Source organism: Euprymna scolopes, chromosome 26 (genome assembly GCF_053919585.1).
Source record: "Euprymna scolopes isolate OS-2025 chromosome 26, ASM5391958v1, whole genome shotgun sequence".
Classification (NCBI taxonomy): domain Eukaryota; kingdom Metazoa; phylum Mollusca; class Cephalopoda; order Sepiida; family Sepiolidae; genus Euprymna; species Euprymna scolopes.
Window position 1 is genome coordinate 48424143 of NC_136507.1, and position 21590 is coordinate 48445732.

General features: G+C 33.0%; 2 protein-coding genes across 2 annotated transcripts in view; one reads left to right on the plus strand and one right to left on the minus strand.

The window, feature by feature from the left end:
- The window catches only part of LOC145248007 (ciliary microtubule associated protein 1A-like), a 95715-nt gene extending 74520 nt beyond the window's left edge, over positions 1–21195 (minus strand). Inside the window, exon 1 of the mRNA XM_080109697.1 lies at positions 21035–21195. The gene's annotated coding sequence lies outside the window, so the exon portion shown is untranslated. The remainder of the gene's footprint in view (positions 1–21034) is intronic.
- On the plus strand, positions 852–1340 carry LOC145247817 (uncharacterized). Its single transcript, XM_080109447.1, has one exon. It carries the CDS (start codon positions 852–854, stop codon positions 1338–1340), a length of 489 nt encoding a protein of 162 aa, XP_079965573.1.
- Positions 21196–21590: the final 395 nt, after the last annotated feature.

Below are 21590 nucleotides of genomic sequence, written 5' to 3' on the forward strand. Positions count from 1 at the left end.
ACTTCGCTCTTGTTATTTATTTTCGTTATGACGAAGTCAAGTTGATCTCAGCGGGATGATCTTGGATTACACCAGGACACTTTATGAAAAGGGTTGGAATAGCGTGTTTGTGATGATGAGGTTGTTTCTGCAGCAGAGCTCAAGAAGGCGTTGCCCATTTTAAAGAAAATACCACAGGAAAGGCTGTGCTGAAGCTCAAAGGGTCACTAGAAAATGTGTGAAGGAGTATTGGGAATCTCTTTGCTCTGCAATTGAAACAGCCCGTGATGCAGAAGACATTCGAGGAATGTACTCTCGAATAAAGTCTGCATTAGGGCCCATCAAGCAATCACTCGGTATCCTTCAACGTAAAGACGGTACGACAATCACGGACGATTCTGAAAAATTAGGTCGATGGATTGGGCATTACAATCGTGACAGCAACTTGTCTCACCAGATCATTCGGTCAATCAATTCTTTTCCAACCCTAAATGAACTAGACGAAGAACCAACCATCCAAGAGGTGGCCAAAGTAATATTTGCTCTTTGCAAAAATAAAGCTGCAGGTGAGGACGGAATATCCGCTGAGCTCCTCAAAGCAGACTCAGGGGTTCTTACCGAACACATATATCGGCTTATTCTCAACTGCTGGGCCCACAAACTGTTCCACAAACTTTCAAAGATGCAAAAATTACAACACTTTTCAAAATCAAAGGTTCAAGGGGGGTTGCAGCAATTACCGTGGCATCTCACTTCTCAGTGTAACCGGGAAAGTGATGACCCGTTTGCTCCTCTCACGTCTACAGAAAACTGCCGAAACTGTGTACCCTTAATCGCAATGTGGTTTTAGGGCATGTTGGTCAACTACGGACATGATTTTCTGTGTGAGAAAGCTCCAGGAGAAGGCACGAGAACAGCGACAACCACTACATATGGCTTTCATAGACCTGACAAAAGCATTTGACTTGATCGAAAGAGGAGCTCTATTCCTCGTCCTTGAGAAATCAGGCTGTCCCCTACCCTGCTATTACTCATTAAAGCATTTCATGAGAACATGCATGGGCGAGTTCAGTACGGGGGAGACATGTCTGACCGGTTTCCGATCAATCGTGGAGCCAAACAGGCCTACATGCTCGCCCAAGACCTGTTCGGGATGTACTTCTCCTTTATTTAAACAAGCATATAAGAATGTTGAGAAATATGTGGGGGTTTCGATCCTCACTCGTGACGATGGGAATTTCTTTATCTTCTCAGGATACAAAGTCAAGTCGAGAGTTCAGGAACTAGTTGTCTGCGAAATCCTCTACGCTGATGATGATGCTCTTGTGACATCTTCCGTTGAGAAACTTCAACGTCTCTAGATTCTTTCTCAAACTCATGTAGACATTTCGGAAGTCTTAAGAAAACCATCATCCTCGCCCAATCATAAGAGACTGTTAATTTTACAATAGATAATACAACCTGGAAAATGTGAATAAATTCAAATACCTTGGTGCGACCATCGCCAAAAACATTACTCTTGACCTCGAACTTAGCACGCGACTTGGCCTAGCCTCTGCCACATTTGGGAGGCTCACGCAGCGCGTTTAGAAGAATAAGCAACTACCCATCAAGACGAGAGTCCGTGTGTACGAAGCGGGTGTGTTGAGTGTCATTCTCTATGGGGCTGAGACGTGGTCTGCATATCGTCCTGGAGAATCCAGGGTTAGTGCTTCCTATACAAAATGTCTCCGATCAATCATTGGCATGTCATGGGAGGACAGAATGACAAACGAAGAGCTCTTCAGACGGGCAGGTTCGTGTGCACTTTCCTCGAGACTTAAGTTTATGAGACTTCGGTGGACAGGCCATGTAAACCGAATGTCATGTGAACGTCTACCTCACAATGTATTACATGGTGTTTTAAAAGAGGGTACTCGGTTTGTTGGTCGTCCGCTTCTCAGATCCAATGTTGTATTAAAGCGATATCTCAGGGATTTCGGTGTGGAATGTGAGCAATGGACAGCACTATCCTGGAATCAGGATGCTTGGCGAGCTAAAATTTATACTGAGAAAGAGAGAGATGAGACGGAAAACCTACAAAGAAAACTCACAATACGTTGATCCAAGACGCCATAGTTTTGACCTCTATAGCATTGTCAGTCACGACAGACATTGCAAGAGAGAGAGAGAGGGGGGAGTGTGTGTGTGTGTGTGTGTATGGAGTTGGTTCCGGAAATAGCTGAAGCAGTTAACGATTTAAAAATCACTTTATTTCATATATATTTTAGGAGAGTTGTGTATATAATCCCGGTAATAGCTGAAGCCGTTTATGATCTGAAAATCACTTTATTTCTTCTATACTTTCAGAGGTGGTTGTATAGTGTCACTTTCGAAAATGGCTAAATCAATTAACGATCTAAAAATCACTTAATTTTATATATATTTTTAGAAGGGAGTATATTGAGTCAGGAGTGCCAGGCATTGCCTGTTCGTAAAATATTCTTAATTGTCTTCATTAATATTACTGCATTATATTTGGTAAGTAAGTGGAAGATACAAAATTTGTGGTTTAACTTACTGATGTCTGTTATCAATAAATATTTATCCCTTTAAACTATTTTCATTGTTAGCATAATTTCTCTTCATATTATTGTGAAAATAGAGTGAAGGAACGGAATTACCTGTATTCAAGAATGTCACTGTTTTGTTCTATTTGGCCTTGCCTAAAAGCAATAAATATAAGAATACAGTATTAAACTTGAAAAAGCTAGCTCCAATATCTGAATTACATTTTTTCCGCACAGTAAAACAAGAGATAGGAATATGTTAGGTCTAAGACACATTGAGGGTTACGGAGAAAGACGGTAGAATAAGGAGAGGGAAAGAGAGAAAGATAAAGAAACGCTTAGACGGAGATATAGAAATAAAGATATTATGCATAATTTCACTTCTACTTAATTTATATAACCCGTGCAACGTAGTCATGTATATTACCCAATTGTTGGCCTCGTAGCTGTGATATAAAATTCATCATAATTGGTCTACGTACGAATATATAAATATATACACATACTTAACTGCATAAATAGATATAGTGGAGATAGTGATGATGATGAAGTTTCAGCTTCGCTGGGCTGGTCATGTAGCCCGCATGCCAGATTACAGACTGTCCAAAAAGCTTCTGTTTGCTGAGCTCCACATGGCATGCGCTCCTATGGCGGTCAGAGAAAACTATTTAAAGGCACTCTGAAGGCAGCACTGAAGGCCTTCGACGTTGATCCGTTATCATGGGAGCAGACAGCTTAAAATAGAGCCAAGTGGCGGGCCGCTGTTCATGATGATGTCTGCAAATATGAAAGTAACTGAAAATTTGATGCAGAGAAGCGCAGAAAGGACAATGTTTTGAAGCCCTCAACATCTTTTACGATTCTCTGTTCTCACTGCAATAGAACTTTGCAAGCAAAGATTGAGCTTATCAGCCATATCCGCACTTACCGATTATTCCCTCCATCCTAAACTACAGGATGATAAGCTGGTTCTCGTCGTTCCGACGGACGAACAACACACGAATAGATATAAGTACAGTGCGAGCCAAATAAAATTGCCACCTATAGAATCATAAATAAAATTCAATATCCTTTCTGTAATCTCAACCATATTTCGTACAAAATAAACTTTAACCTATCTCTGATCTTTCTATCGATTTATATTATTTCACGTATTTCATATATATATTATTTCACGTATCACCATATCACATAATATTGTAAGGAAATATAATATATTATTTAATGATTTTCAAAATTTCCTTCAACAGTGCGCAATACATGAATAGAGCTTGATAGTAAGTTATCTAAATATATTTATGGCATGTATACATAGTATATATATGTGTGTGTGTGCGTGTGTGTGTGTGTGTGTGTGTGTGTGTGTGTAAAAGACCAACAATATAGTTACATTCGAAAATCCAAATATTTCTTCTATCTAAACAAATAATTTCTAATCTTTTAAAGAGTATATGCACGAAAAGAGAAAGTAGTGACATAATCATAACCGTTTTTTTCTGCATAACGAAACGGATCTGCCAAAAATATACCGAAATTTCAACACCCTGAAGGAACTGTTTTGCATATTTGGATCTTGGAATGTAACTATGCTGCTATTATTTTATATATGCTCTCTTGTTATATTTAACATACATTGAGCTTCTAAACAAAAAGGATTGATATCCACAAAGAGTGAAATATAACTGTAAAAGCATATATATATATATATATATATATATATATATATATATATAAAGGGAGAGAAATAAATATATACATATAAAAATATATATATATTTATATATATATATATATATATATATATATATATATATATATGAGAATTAGCGAAAATAGAAGGTAATGTTTAACCTAATATTTTGACAGTAGAGAAAAGTAATCTTTGCTTGCTGCAACCATTTTAACGTGTTTGTGTTTGTGACATTACTCCCACATTTTTGGATCCTAAAAAATATAATCAGTACAATCTCATAGTTGACGTGTTGAATTGGCTGTGAGTCTCTCACACTCATTCACACAGCTACACACACATCTTTTGTCTTTGTTCATCTCTCGTTGTAGTCGTTATGTGCGTAGATTGTTTCCATTTCTTCTAAGCAGTTATAAACTACAACACTATTCAATTCTCCAGGTTTCTTTTATAGACTGTTTTACTGTGTTACTTAGTATTACATATAATAAAGTATTGGATAACAAGTTTCCTTAGACAATTTCATAATATCAGGCTTCACCTGATCCCTTCTTGACAATGGAACAAACACGTCCTGTTTGTTTCAGATGAAAACAAAAACAAGATGAAAGACTAGACTAACTTATTTATCACAGTGTATTTGGGACTTCATGTACGTAAATTCTTCGTACATGTTAACTTCCTAACCTAAATTGGAAGTGGAGATTCCTTGTCCTTGCATAATCTAGCTTCGACTTAAAAAATTAATAGTTTACGTAATCTAACACATCATATATATTTCACATTACTAGAGGTTTATGTCTTCTCTTTTCCAATAAGTCCAACTGTGTATATTGGGAAATTAATAAAATGGAGATTACCATATTAAAATAACTTTTTATTCACCTGATGTTTTTCCATGTAAATTTTTATTTTAATTCTCTAAGCTTGAGGCAATCATCAAGGCGATCAGTTTTAATGTCGTCGAGTCCATAAACAACAGTTGAACAGTTTTCTGTAATTTGGAATCAAAATCATGCCATGCCAAATTCCGTTACTTTTCAGTCAAGACTAATAATAAATTACATTGTAATCGACTCAGTACTCAATGAAGACGTCATAGTTTTGACCTCTATAGCATTGTCGCCAATGTCTTAGTGACTTTAGTAAAAGATTAACTTCGGTGTATATTAAAAATGTACACTCTCCAACGTCTCTTAAGACGGTCACTTAAAATAATCTATTGGATTTTACTAATGCTAAGTCGACCACACCTAAGTGCATGGCCAACGTGGTTAGATAAAGCCAGCTGCACGACCACTTATGTTCAACAAATGCCAATTTTTTAATTAATTGGCCTGCCTCTTTTATCATATCATGTAATGTCGAAAATCAACGGCATATCAACATTTTTTTTACGTTTTAGTTCCGAAACACAATGCATTATTTGTAAAGTAATTCCGTATGAGTCAATTGGATTATCTTGATTCTTTTAAGATCGGTTTCCCAGATTTCCCTATGTAAAATAGCGCCCTGTAACCGTCTGGGTCCCAACTTCACACACTCAGGTCGTCAGTCTGCACAGTTATCTGCTTTTACATTCACTTCTCACAGTATTTTTGTAAACGATTCATTATTTTGTTAGATGATTCTGTTCTACGGGACATCAACCTTTTTGACGGTATTAAATGTTGAAACAATATTTATTCAATACGAATCATTATTTTGTTTGGTTCTCATGTTTTACGACAGATCGACCAATTTCATGTAAACGCTTCCTCTGTTATAAATTATAACTTATTTAATCTTCGTGAGGTTAGACACCCAGTTGAATTATCGCACTTTCACCTACAAAAATACCTTATTTATATTTTATTAGAATTAAATTTAGTTATGCATCAAAATGTACATTTCTAAACTGAATGTTTTCAGATACAAGTGTGTGTGCGTCCGCAAGATTCACAGCAGATCATCATAGCATCCCAAAATTTAGTAACTAAAACATGAATATGAAAAATACATATAGGCGACAAACACAAACACATCGAAACAAAATATTATGTCATAAACCCTGTTTCTTGGAAGTAGCCCTCAATAATGCAGCCGACAAAGAAAACGTGCGTTCGATAAAAAGTTAGTGGCACTATTCTAGACTTCGTCATTAAAGTAAGGGAGATAACACAATTTAACTAAGATTTATTTTTCATAGGAGAATTTCAGACGCTAAAACCAACTCAACTTCGAGGAATTGTAAGAAAAAACTATGCAACTATTTTTAAATAAAGAATGAAAACATTACGAAAGTTATCTCCTTTAACACAATAACGAATTCTAGAAGAACGCTAGATACCCATTGACATGTTTGTATTTTTTTTTTTTCAAAAACTATTTTTTTACTTTAGATTTCCCTTATGTTCTGTTTGATTTCAATAAATATTCAAATTAAATTATGAATGAGATACACGAGATCTGAAATCATATACAGGGTGACCCCCCCCCCCCAAAAAAAGCTAAATGGAGGCCATCTAGAACATATGCTGTAGAACGGAGAAACAAAAGGCCAAAGAATGTTTTGAATATAATAAACTAGTTATGACCAAAGTTTCATTTCATTCGGACAAAACACTAAGAAACGGGGCCTAATTAGAGTTGGAGCCTGTTTTTTTTTGGGGGGGGCACACTGTATAATTTGAGGTTGCTATTTTTCAAAGGTAACTAGTGAAATATTACGAGGTTAATACAAGAGTGCTCAATACGAAAGTAGAGCAAGTTACACTTTCAATTTGTCTTTACATAAGCAGTAATTTGTTGTTACACAGTCAAGAGCATGTTTCGGTCTTCTAGTATTTAGTAGCTAGAGACATCTTCAGGCAACAACGCTTATATTCAAAGCGGAATTCTTAATGAAAAATAAAAATCAGCTTATATAAAGACCAATTAAAAGTATATATATATATATATATATATATATATTAAATGAACGTCGATTGGACAACATAACAGATGTTTAGCGATTGGTCAGTCACGTGTTTCCGATAATTCATAGCGCTTTGAAAAAGGGTGATGGTGATAGAATTGAGATGGTTAGAAGACAACGATTCCTGCGGTCGGTTAATCTCCATAAATGCACCACATGAATATTCGTCCAGTTAATCTATCGGGATTGGTCTTCGAATGGCTCCTGCGTGGATGAATATTTATCAAGTGTGTCAGTAAATGTGCCATTTGTAGAATGAAGTACGGCATGCATTTCATTAATATATGTATGTATATGTGTGTGTATGTGTGTCCAGATATGTACATATATATGTGTGTGTGTGAGTGTGTGTGCGTGTGTGTGTTTGTGTGTGTATACATACCTATACATACCTATAATTCATATATAGAAAAAGATAGATACCCATTGACATATATATATATGTGTATGTGTGTTTTGTGTGTGTATGTTGTGTGTGTGTGTGTGTTGTGTGTGTTGTGTGTATATACATATAATACATAACATATTTATGTGGGTGTTGCCTATTGTGAACATGATGTTTGCATCAAACATTGAACGTCAGAAAACATGCTATACCAGTTATTTTTGAAGGGCCCGGATACTATGAAAATAAAATTCGAATCCATTAGCCAAACACAAACTGATGGCTTTCAGTCACAACAGTGGGTCACCTACAGCATGTAATTCTCTGTGATTGTTATTAATAAGTTGATTTTGTTTGTGAGATATACAGCACATGAATCTACATATGGACTTATCAGCAGTACATACACCGAAATCAAAATGCAATGGTAATTGTCAGTTACACACGAAACTATATATGGTTTAGTTTTTTCATGTTCTTATATTTCCATGAATTCAGACACACAGCCCTGTAGTGTGGCCCACTACGGACTCTAGGCATGTAAATAGGCGGGCTTATGTTCGAAAATGGCTTTATTAAGGTGTATTAACTTATCAAAGCTCAAAGCCACTTAAAGATAAGGATTAAATGAGTTTCTGCTGCGCAGTGAAACAGAATATAACTATTTAAGAAGGCAGTTCAACAAGAGTTTATTTACATAAGACTTAAAAAACGAACATGATGTAGTTAGTTGGGAAACAGTACTACAGTATTAGATTCCACAAACGAGCAGTTCGAAAAAAGTTCCGTTTAGTTGTAGGTTGAGAGAGAGAAAGGAAAACTATTAAATTGATTGTACCTATTTACTATGCCTCCCCACGGGACAGAGTTAGACACCAGGGTCGTTTTTTAACGTGGAGAAACTAGACCAGTTTTGTGACGAATGTTTGATTGAATTCAAATGATGAAAATAATAATTGAGTACAAAAATAGCAACGTCTTTTCCATGTGAAAGACATAGTAGAGAATAGAAAAGGCGTCGCTTACGAGTTTTGTACTCTGTAAAGATTAAAACAGATGCTCTGAGTAGTACATCTCCAGATGTGGCAATTAGTACTCCAAATACGAAATCTCTATCTGTATAAAAGCCAAATACGCCATAATGTGTATTTGGCTGTTATGTAGGAAAAGAATTGCGCCAGGGGTGAAATATTAGTAAAATGATCCAACCATTTTTCCAGCCACTTTGGTAACGGATTTGATGTAAGTCTTCCATTTTAGTTTTGTAGTGATGGTCAATGCTCAAGACGAGGACCATTTATTTCAACTGAGGCAAGGTGGGTATCAGAACGTTAGTAGTGAAAGAAAAAATCTCGGTTATGAACGCATTCTAAGTAGCCAACCATATTTTCCCGTTTTATAACGTGCTCCAGGTCGGAAGACAAAAAATCAAAAAGATCCTGGTTGTTGCTGCTCTTCAAAGTGTTGCTGTAGATGATTTTGGTGTCTGCATATATGGCCAAGAATGATCTTAAAATGTGATTTGGAGGATCATTGATGATAATCAGGAAGAGTGTTGGGTTCGGAATGGGTCTCTGGGTGCTTCGGTCTTCTGCCCATCAACAACCGCTTTCATGAATCTCTCAAAGAGAAAGGATTTGACGATTGAGAGGACATTTTTAGGTATTCTATAGATATAAATTTTGTGAAGTAGACCGTTATACGAAACCTTACATTCGATATGTTAAGAGCTATTGCTCTAAAAACGAAATCGCCGTCAATAGATTTATTGATTCTGAGTAATATTACAGGCAGTACATCAACGCTTTATTTTGCAGAATAAACTTCATAATGCTGTTCTGCTGAGGTGATTGACAACTTATCGGTTTATCACGGATTTAAGCAAATTATGCACAAGTGATTGATTGATTTGTACTGAAATGCAAAAGACTGATCTTCACTGAGCAAACCGACGAAGTTTTCCAGGTTACTGAGAAGCATTTCTCTTTTAAGAACAGCTCTGTGTGAAAAAGGTGCTACTTCCGGTTGCAGCTTTTAAGCACTAAAATTTAAATATTGTCAATGTCCGTTGCTTTGTTGGCATCAATGTTTTTGGACAGTTTGGCAACATTCCGAACAGATATACGGATGCCGCTCAGATTATTTTTAGTTTTAGAGGAAAATATAGGTTGTAGTCGGATCACAAACTTGTAGAGTTCTTTGTAAACATTTGGCTTTGTCGGATACTAAGCAAAGCACGTCTGCTCCATTGATGATGGCTGGAATAGAGATTGTTTATATGTTCAGGACTATGGTATTTACGAAGACGGCTAGAAACCGAGCTCTTACTCAGCCACGTTATACTTAACGACTTGAGCATATTACTCGCTCATGTTTTCTATAACACTTTTTGAAGTGGTTGCTAGCGGTTCTAAAGGAAGCTTCATTTTCAAATGATCTATTTCGGTGAAAGTAATTGAACTAGTGGTTTCTGTGAGCAACTGTAGCGGTACATTTTGAGATGCATCACGACTAGCTGTTTAGTTTCTGTTGGAATTTCTTCGAGGGTATAAAGCTCTCAATACTACATTAACTTTGGGGTTTGGCAAAGGATTTTTTTAGCTAACCATACTTGATAAGAAGTAAATAAATTGAGTAATGGCCGAAACAATTATAGGCGATTTATCAATGCGTTCACCTCCGTTTTAAGGTGGCTAGTGTAGTATCGGTTCTATTATTATACCTTCCTCTCCAAGATTGCCTTCTCATTTGTGTCGTGTAGTATTTGTTCTAATGTCATAATACCACCTTCCATGTCATTATCTCGTCTTGTTGAGGATGTTGCGGTAGTATCTGTCTTGGCCACCACCACCCCAGAAATTACCTTCTTATAGGAAAGATCAATTTATTCGTTCATTTTATATACTAGTAAAAAAAAATGCGGCCGGAGAAGACATTGTTTTTGTTACTCTTACAAACATTCGTACACGTTTTTATACTTGTAATATTTAAAAGTGTAATCAGCGTCACCGGTCAATTGAAACTCAGCTAAAGGTGTGTTTTTACTTTGTCGATGTGATTTATCATTAGAAATTTAAACCTTGCTCTTTCAGCACAAGGGGTAAATTTGTTCATTAAGAAGTCATAAAAATGTTGAGTTTTCAATTGAAATAAATCTCATAGAATCACTCGGCAACTAAATCATCACACGTTATATTGGGTTTTCTCTCTTAGGAATCAATTTCGGACATGATCGTTTGCATAAATATGATAAGCTTGGATTAGCTACGCGTATTACTTATAACACATTGCAGCAACAAGAAATACACACACACATACAATAATATGTGTGTGTGTGTGTGTGTGTGTGTGTGTGTGTGTAATGAAAATTACAATTGAATTTACCAAAATGATCCAAGATGGTAAAATTAAAGTAAATTATAAATATTAAAGAATTAATATTTATAAAATTATCTCAGCCAGATATAAAAGCTCGATAAAACCAAATAGGAAATAGAGCTTATAATATGAGCAAACAGTTAATAAAATATGTTAAAAACACTTTGAAATGAGTTAAAAACATATTTAATCTTAAAAGGAAACACTAGATAAATGGATAGTCCTTAATCCGCGGAGTTTCGAAGAAATACTTTCCTTCTCGTCAGAGGGTAAGAATTAGCAAAATGCGGGATCGGATTTTGCATGCAGAAGTATTTGATGAAACAACAAGTAAGTCAAAGATCTTACTTGAAAACAAAAAAAAAAGTGAAGCAGAGGGAATATGGTAAAGAAAAAGGTGATTACACACGAATGGATAGTCTGGTGGAAGATAAAAAATCCAGTAACGGTAAAATCCAAATGTAAAACTTCAAGAAAGTTAAAAGAATTTCCATTTGTAAAAGTAAATTCCAAGGAAATCCCGTAATTGGAAGAAGATGGTCCACAATAACCCAAAGGCAGAAATCCATGGAATAATTCACAAAAATGTGTACAAGGAAAAAAAGAAAAGATTTCAATAATATTAATAAAAGAAAAATAAGATGTGCTTTTCACTCTACTTCCGAGACATAAATATAAATAAGAAAGATCTGGGAAGAGAAAGGAGAGAATAAAAATAAAAATAAAAATAAATAAATAAATGTTGATAAAGTTAAATATAAAATATAAAATAAAGGGAAACAAAAGTCAAAATGACCCAGACAGGAAATGTTAAAGGCGCGAAAAAATATATAGGGCCAAAATAATATAGGTCAACTGAAATGTACAGGTCATCACTTAAAAAATGTCAGCAAGAGTTGTTAAACGACACTGAAAGGAAAATAAAATAAATAAATAAATAAATAATAAATATATAGAAAATAAAGAATAAATAAATAAATAAAAAATAAAATATAATAAAATATAAAATATAAAATAAAATAAAATAAGAATAAAAATAAAAAATAAAAATTATTTAAGGGGAGAGGATGGCCGGTATCAGCAAATTCAGGAAAAAAATAAAAATAAAAATAAAAAATAAGTAAATGCATATAGTAAAATGAAAGTGTGGGTAGATTGATATATTAGATAGATAGGAAAGTTTAAAGAATAAAACAGAAAATGCAGATAAAAAACCGGCCATGCAAAGAAGAAATAAAGAATTAAAATAAAGGATTATTAAATTATAAAGTATTAAGAAGTATGTCGATAAACGATGAAGTTAAAGAAAAATCTTTATATCTATATAAATATTAATTAATTAATAATTAATAATATATTAACTTCATAACATTTGACATCCAAAATTATTATCAATCAATTTTTCCGATCCTTTTAAGTAAGGCTCTTATCTTTGCTAAAAGAAATTCTGACTTAACTAATTTAGAAATAAAATTAATTCTCCTAGCGAGAAAGTCCCTTATACAATTTAACAATAAGCTTTGGACTAGAAAGGATACCCCTGATAATTTTGACATCGTGATGGGTGCTTCTGACTGCAGAAGTTACAGATTTAGTGGGACTCTTCTTACTGAAAGAACTTAAATACCACTTTAAACATATCCAATGGGGTCTTTATAGAGACGATGCCCTTTTTATTACAACAGCCAGGCCAAGAGAGTACAACAAAACAATTAAAAAATTACATAACTTCTTCAATAACTTTGGCCTTTCTATAATTATCGAACCAAACAAAAAAACTTCAAATTTTCTAGATGTTACACTTAATCTTAACACCGAAACTCATAGCCCCTATCATAAACCTAATCTTACGCTTTTATACGTCCATAAATCTTCTAATCACCCCAACTCAATTATAAAATCTATAGTACCATCTGTCTCTAAAGGAATTTCTGCTCTTTCTGCTGATAAAAAACTTTTAATCAAAATGCTACATTCTTCAATAATGCTTTATGGAACTCAGGACACAAGAAAAAGATTAAATACAACAATTATGCTCCTCCTGCGGGCCGCCCTTAATCTGTAATCACACACAATATGACTCGTAAGAAACCAGTTCAAATAACAATATCTGCTGCTATCAATAACAATGAACCAGTCTACATTTATAATCCAAACCAAAATACTAATCGCAATGCCTCTAACCCACCTAGTCGCATCAGGAGAAAGAAAAATATTTGGTTTAATCCTCCATTTAGCCTAAATGTCAAAACTAATATACCTAAGGAATTCTTCAACATTGTACAAAACTCTTTCAAATACCCACACAGATATAGTTCTATTTTCAATAAAAATTCAATCCGGATTTCTTATTCAACAATGCCTAATTTAGCACAAAGAATCTTAACATCTAATAACAAAAAAATTAAATCTGCCAAAAAAAATCCCTTTCCCAATTAAACCCAAAACTAACTGTAATTGTAATAACAAACATCTTTTCCCACTCAATAATGATTGCATCCATAAAGATGTTATATATTCTTGCACTATTACTGAGCTCCCACGCAATCCTCCCATAACAGACACTAATATTTCGTCTTCGAGTTATTCTCCTTCCCATCCTCCATCTGATATAGTTACTAATCCAATACACCACTCGAGCAACCCTTCCATCTACAATCATACAACTAGTAATAATAATAATAATAATAATAATAATAATAACGAGAATAATAATATTTCTCCTAACAGCCATCCTAACACTAACAACACTCATTATCCCCTCCAAAATAGTCCTCATACAGATATTGTCCCACCATTTGTTGAACACTATGAACAAAATTCAAACTATTTAACTAATACAAATCAGCAAATTAATATTAATACCAGACCTCGAGCTTTTAATAAAGTACATACATATATCGGCGCTACTTCAACATTAATTAAGAAAAGAATATCAAACCATATTTCTTCTTTTAACAACCATAATTCTAATAATAACCAAGGAACTTCTCTAACCACTTTAATTAAAAAACTTAACTCTAACAATACCCCCTTCTCAATCAAATGGACTATTATAAAAAAAAGTTAAGTCTTATACTACAGGCTCTAAATCATGTCGCCTCTGTACAACCGAAGCTATAACTATAATTACTTCCCCTCAAAGTAACAATATAATAAATTCTAAAAATGAACTGATCTCTTTCTGTAAACATAAGTCCAAATCTAATTATAGCAATTTTGAAATTACATAGTTATTACTTTTACCCTTTATATAGACATAAAGATTTTTCTTTAACTTTATCGTTTTTCGACATACTTCTTAATACTTTATAATTTAATAATCCTTTATTTTAATTCTTTATTTCTTCTTTGCATGGCCGGTTTTTTATCTGCATTTTCTGTTTTATTCTTTAAACTTTCCTATCTATCTAATGTATCAATCTACCCACACTTTCATTTTACTATATGCATTTACTTTTTTTTTTCCTGAATTTGCTGATACCGGCCATCTTCTCCCCTTAAATAATTTTTATTTTTTATTTTTATTCTTATTTTATTTTATTTTATATTTTATATTTTATATTTTATTATATTTTATTTTTTATTTATTTATTTATTTTATTTTCCTTTTAGTGTCTTTTAACAACTCTTGCTGACATTTTTTAAGTGATGACCTGTACATTTCAGTTGACCTATATTATTTTGGCCCTATATATTTTTTCGCGCCTTTAACATTTCCTGTCTGGGTCATTTTGACTTTTGTTTCCCTTTATTTTATATTTAACTTTATCAACATTTATTTATTTATTTATTTTTATTTTTATTTTTGTTCTCTTCTTTCTCTTCCCAGATCTTTCTTATTTATATTTATGTCTCGGAAGTAGAGTGAAAAGCACATCTTATTTTTCTTTTATTAATATTATTGAAATCTTTTCTTTTTTTCCTTGTACACATTTTTGTGAATTATTCCATGGATTTCTGCCTTTGGGTTATTATGGACCATCTTCTTCCAATTACGGGATTTCCTTGGAATTTACTTTTACAAATGGAAATTCTTTTAACTTTCTTGAAGTTTTACATTTGGATTTTACCGTCACTGGATTTTTTATCTTCCACCAGACTATCCATTCGTGTGTAATCACCTTTTTCTTTACCATATTCCCTCAGCTTCACTTTTTTTGTTTTCAAGTAAGATCTTTGACTTACTTGTTGTTTCATCAAATACTTCTGCATGCAAAATCCGATCCCGCATTTTGCTAATTCCTACCCTTTGATGAGAAGGAAAGTTTTTCTTCGAAACTCCGCGGATTAAGGACTATCCATTTATCTAGTGTTTCCTATTAAGATTAAATATGTTTTTAACTCATTTCAAAGTGTTTTTTAACATATTTTATTAACTGTTTGCTCATATATATATATATATATATATATATATATATATATATATATATATATATACCTTTTTATATATAAAGATTATAGTTTCAATACAATTGTTCTATAATGTGGGAATCGCAATTTTGCTGATATGACAAAACTATCAGATCCGTATTTTATTATTCGATCTACAAGCTAGTCGATAGTTTAATTTTGATTAAACCCTATTAAATTGATTTGATTCAAGAAAATGTCTAAAATTTAAGACTTAAACTTAAAGAGTCTTAAGAAGAAATTTAAATTCAGGGAATTATGGTTCATTGGAGTTTAATGGCTAGGAATCCAATTTAATGCAACTCTGAAATATTTAAATTTTCAAATAGGTGTTTTGGTCCATATTTTGCCACTAAAAAACATTAACATACAGAAAACAAACTGAAATTGCAAGAATATTTATCTCTTATACATATTGTTAACATTTCTTGGCGATATGACATACAATTGATTTCTGTTTGTACACGCTCTACTTTTATATAGAAGAAGGAGAACTCAGAAACTTTGCTAGATTACAAATCCAGGAATGCATGGATTCATCAGAGTATAAATATATTTTAATAAGTATTTATGTATTTAACGTCTGTCTACACACAGACAATTCCAGGCTGTTGCTACGGTACTTTTTTTCAAAATATTAGCCATTTTAACATCAATGTAAACAGTTTAATAATTGTTTTAATGACGTAAGTATGAATCTTTTTAGATTATTTTTGTGTTGCAGAATGTTTGTTACGATGCTGTAATATTCGTAGATGAATGAAGTGTTTCAAGGATTGTAGCGAAGATAACAAAGATATCCTGCGAGAAGGCATCGACCTCCATAAATGAATCCTGATAATTGTTTTTGAAGATAAAAAAATGATACTGAGACTAAATAGAATTGGAAAATCTATCAGCGAATGTAATTGAAAAATGAGTAACAAAAAATAAAGAGTCAAGAAATTATACCGTGGAATTCTGTTGAATCACGGTAATATATCAACACATTGTTCAGTGTTTTGAATGTGGTTGAGAAACATTGCATCACATTCGACAATCGTGATTTTTCCTTCAAACCATTTAATTTCTAAAAATTAATGAACACTTTAAAATGAATACAACTTCAAACCATTGACGAAGAGAATGCGGCCATTTCCACATGCTATTTGACAAAAATAAAAGAAATAGGATTCTATAAAAGAATATTTTCGTGAATTGAAAACATTGTCTTCAAAACGGAATTGACTTAGATGAAAATTAATTCGTAAACTATGAGATAATTAATGAAAGTTCATTTATCAAATTAATATGCAAATGAGATGACCTTAAGAGTTTCTCAACTAACGAGAATATTAAGAAGTTGTATGTTTCTGCATTGTCTGTATGTAATTTCACTTTAAGCATGAGGAATCTCACGAATTCATATAGAACAAGATGGCGGCTATGAAACTACCTCGACATATTCTTCATAAGATGGCGGCTATGGAACTACCTCGACATATTCTTCGAAAATGCATAATGTACATAACATATCGTTAATGTTAAGATGCACAAAACTATTGCATATATATAGGGCAATGTATAAGCTGAGTTTTCTTTTCACTCTGACATTTATATTAAAAGCCTATTTTTTTTCTATTTAAAAGTGTTAAAACGAACTTACTGATATGCCTAGTCATGGATATAGTAGCAAGTACATGAAGGTTAACTAATTTGCATATTCCTTTGAAAAACGAACGTTAATTATTTAGTCATCTTTTCGTTTTTTTTATTATATAATAGGTTTCATTTCACCATTACTGTAAATTCTATTTATGCATAGTTTTTACATTCAGTATGATTGCGTAGGATTTAAGATGAAAACGTTCAATCACACTGAAATATTTATATATCTATATCTAGTTCTGCATATATATATATATCTTTCTCTCTCTTTCTCTCTCTCTCTCTCTCTCTCTCTCTCTCTCTCTCTCTGATATATATATATATATATATATATATATATATATATATATAAGTGACCTTGTCTGTGTATGTGCGAAAAGTCTCTACCAAACTCCTCTCTGGATAGTTGATCTACAGAGTTGAAATTTGATATATAGGGTATTTGGGCGTTAGATTTGTTTTTTAGCCGGCGAAAATGGCTGCTAAAGAGCCAAAACAGTTGACTTTAGCAGGATAAGTCGAATAAAACATTACTCCTGTTGTTACTTTTGTACTTACACAAAATTAAATATTCATAGCTAAAAGTCTCTTTATTTTTAACTTTTGTATCCATCTGTCAGTAGCCTGGACGGTAACGATGCTGAAGAGATAAATGACAACTAAGGCTGAAGCGCTAAACGTTCTGTTTTGATTCTAGTGGATGGTACCCAAGTCATATTTTTATAACTTTTGAAACCATTACTATATACTGGATAATAATCAATAGAGAATTGTTTTTTTAATAAGAAATAAGAAATCTGCGTGAATTAAAATATATTTCTGCTTATTTTACGATAAAATTACAAACGAATATCACCAAATTTAATTTAGTGTATCACTAATCTGGCCTTTAAAATATTAGGTATTCCATTTGTTATTGCTTCTTTTTAATTAATCATCCAGTTGAACTTACCCGGTGTTGCTCGGGAGTCTTTTTACTTTCATTTACATTGCGTTTTTTTATCAACTCTGTCATTAGTGTTGGTCTGTTTTTTGTTTGGTTGTTGTTTTTTTAACTATTACCTTTTAATATAATTTTCGGCGGTGAATTTGAGTACTAGGATATCGTTTTATCGTTAAATTATTAATTGAACGAAATTCATATGAAACTATAACGAATATAAGTTAAGTTTTTTTCATTTATTTTATAAAATTATCATGCGTAAAAATCTTCTAAAATTTTCACTGAGGATTTGTACAGAATTTTAAAATCAGTTGAAATTACTTTTTAGTTGACATTTTAAATGCTTTTAAATTCCTATAAAATTTCGATAGACTCGTCGAGTAATTGATTCATTTTTTTATTAAAATGGTTGACTTTTATGTGATATCACGACACTTCGAAATTCTATATCTTGAATCTATAAACTGGCGGATATAAAGTAATTTTTAAGTCTTTAGAAACAGAAACGTTAATTCACCAACATCTTTCCCACAATGCATCATCAAAAAGATGAAATTAAAGATTTTAGTTTTTTACTAGCAGGGAGGGGGGCCTTGCCCGGTCGTAAAATACGCTTAAGCATATTTTTTAATTCATGCATATTTCGTATTTATTATGACAGAACAAATTCTCTATTGAATATCATAATAATATATATATATAGTACTGATTTTAAAAGATTTTTTAATGCCTTGTATGTCATCAGCTAGATTCGAAACCAAAACATTTAGCGTACTAGCCGCATTCCTAACCGTTTGAGCAATCGCTAAATAGATATGGAAGATTTAAAATTAAGCCACTTCAAGCTATGAATGAATTTGCACACACGCAAAAGTAATAGAAACGTGTTAGCAAGATGAAATTAACATTTTGCATTTCAACTTGCCAATATATTTCAGTATGCGTTATTCATCCATCCAAACACAGATTTTACTCGTTATAAACCATCCTTGGTGTGTAATTACTAATTCATGCTAATTTCAGTGTTATGTGACTTGTAGTTTAGGAGTTTATCGGTTAAATGAGAAAGTATCAGTTTTACACTAAACAAACGTTAGAAAAAGTGGTGAAAAAAACAAATATTTCACAAATGTTATCAAAGGCATGATGAGTTACTTTTCTACTTAGTTGAATAAGATTTTACTGTCTTTTTTTTTTATTTTGAAACGTTTATTCGGTTCGAAACACAAGTAAATGTCACGGTAACATTTATTGAATGGGTTTCTACTAGTATTTTGTTTTGTTACTGATTTTTAAGCCATTATCGAGACTTCAAAAATATAACAGTCACATTGCATTTATTTTTCTTGTTCTCACGTAACACTCGACATTACTTGTTTTTTCAACCGAATAAACATTTTAAAGTAAGTGAAAACACTAAAACTTATCCAGCTACGTAGAAGAGTAACTTATCTTGCCTTTGATAACTTTTATTTGTTATATATTTGTTTTTATAACCACTTTTTCGTACGTCTGTCTACTGTAAAACAAACTCAGAAGTATTATTTTAATTTTTAGCAAGGTGTTCAGTTTTTGTTTTCTGTAACTAAAATAGTACTCTTATTGACATTTTGATCGGCGTTTAGCCACAATAGCTTGTTTAACGCCTCTTCAGAGTTACGGGCTGCGGGTTACATTTCCGCTAAACCTTCACAGCACCTCAAAATATTGAACAGATACATATTTTTTATAATGAATTTGGTGTTTAATCTTAAGATTTGTAAACAAACATTTGATTGGGAAAGGAGGTTTTCGAGAAATATGAACTAAAGTGTTAAACTTTTCATTTTAAACTTACACAGGTAACAGAATCTTTCTGTTAAGAAGTGAATAAATTGTTTTTATTTGTTTGCTTGACTTGAAAAGGAATTGGCTTGGTGCCATTTTTACTGGTACGGACTGCTGACCACGTGACAAGTTCGAGTTCTGTCAATGACTACTGCATAATTTTCACTAATACTTTTGAATTCATGTGTCCTTTAGCTATAGATTAAATGCTAGACCAAACTCTTAAACCTTCGTTGTGCAACTAATCTAAGAGAAGGAAAAACTGACTTAATATCTCTCCATGCTTATTCTAGCCATTGTTTCTTACTACAGATATGCGGTTAATAATTGAGCAACCATTGCTTCACTATCGTGTTTATTCGCTATTGAAGATTTTTTAATTGTTACTGTTTAGTTTTTTAATTGATTGTAATGTTATGTTTTACATGGATACATTTTTATGATTACATGACAAAAAATAGAAAAAATACGGTTGGAGGTGAGGATCGAGGTCATTTTTACGTGAAGCTTACATGACAAACGGAACGATTTTGTTCAGAAATGGAGGTTAATTTATTACGGGTCGCCTGAGGCGCCCCTACTGGGAAACGCCTACGAATGTGCTTTCACTTTTCCAAAGAAAGAGCTTCTTTGCAATGGCTTCCCGTCTGTTGAACGCGTTATCACAGGATTGTTCTCCTGCAGATTATAACATAGTTGCCTTTAAATCCAATGTCAAAAAATATTGGTCATAAACCTGCTCCCATAAGAAATCAAAATTAGGCAAATCCATTAATCATCTTTCAACTAACAATCATCTTTCAACTAACAATCATTCCATTCATTAAATGTCATCCTAAACTGACATATACATTAAAAGGCTTCCAATTGTGGGTGAAACAGGGTAAATTAGACTCTCAAGTCTTGATTGTGCAATTGGTCTGGGAGACGGAAAACTTCCCTCTCGTTAATCTTTATCCCCGAATGAATTTTGCCCTGCTAAGTGCTGACTCATTAGTAAAAACATATATCGGATATAAGAAGAGAATAAATAAATTCTGAAAAAAAAATTTTTTTTTTCAATAAACAAACTTACAAGCAAACATCAAATAATTAAAAACATGTAAGATTAATTTTCTTTTCAAAGTAAATCAAATAACAAAATATTAAGATGGGGCGGCATGTCGTATATGACTACCAATTATTATTATCATTATTATCATTATTATTATTATTATTATTATTATTATTATTATTATTATTATTATTATTATTATTATTATTTTACCTGTCAGTGGGATTCGAGAGTAGACCAGCTGTAATTCTGCTGTTTGTCAACAGGAATGGCTTGATGCTGTGCGGTGGAGCGATTAACGGTGGGCTGTCCGGCAAAAAGCGCAAACGTCGTCGTGACCAATACGTCCGGCCACTAAGTGTAATTCCGTAAAGACGGAGCGAGGGACGAACGTCAAGAAAAGAAGATTTTTAATAACAAGTACAAACCAGCCGGTGCGCCTCGGTCCTTCCCTACCCTACCCCACATCGCTGCCACCATGGTAACAGGGTCACGCGAGAGAAATAATACACACATACGCATGGGGAGGCCACACACACACACACAGGTTTACATAACTACTTCAATGTTGTATATTCAAATTCGTAAGACGACGACCACTGACAAGGAAGACATGAATGCTATGAAGAGATAGAAACACAGTTAACTATATAGATGTTAACAAACTGATAAAGATATTGATCGGCATTATACATTATTACGATCATCCATCAGTACCTTCAGTTTCACGGAAACACTGGAAACACAACCCACATAGTTAAGGATACCA

Coding starts and splice junctions, on each gene's coding strand:
- LOC145247817 (XM_080109447.1), top strand. CDS start 852: ATGATTTTCTGTGTGAGAAAGCTCCAGGAGAAGGCACGAGAACAGCGA.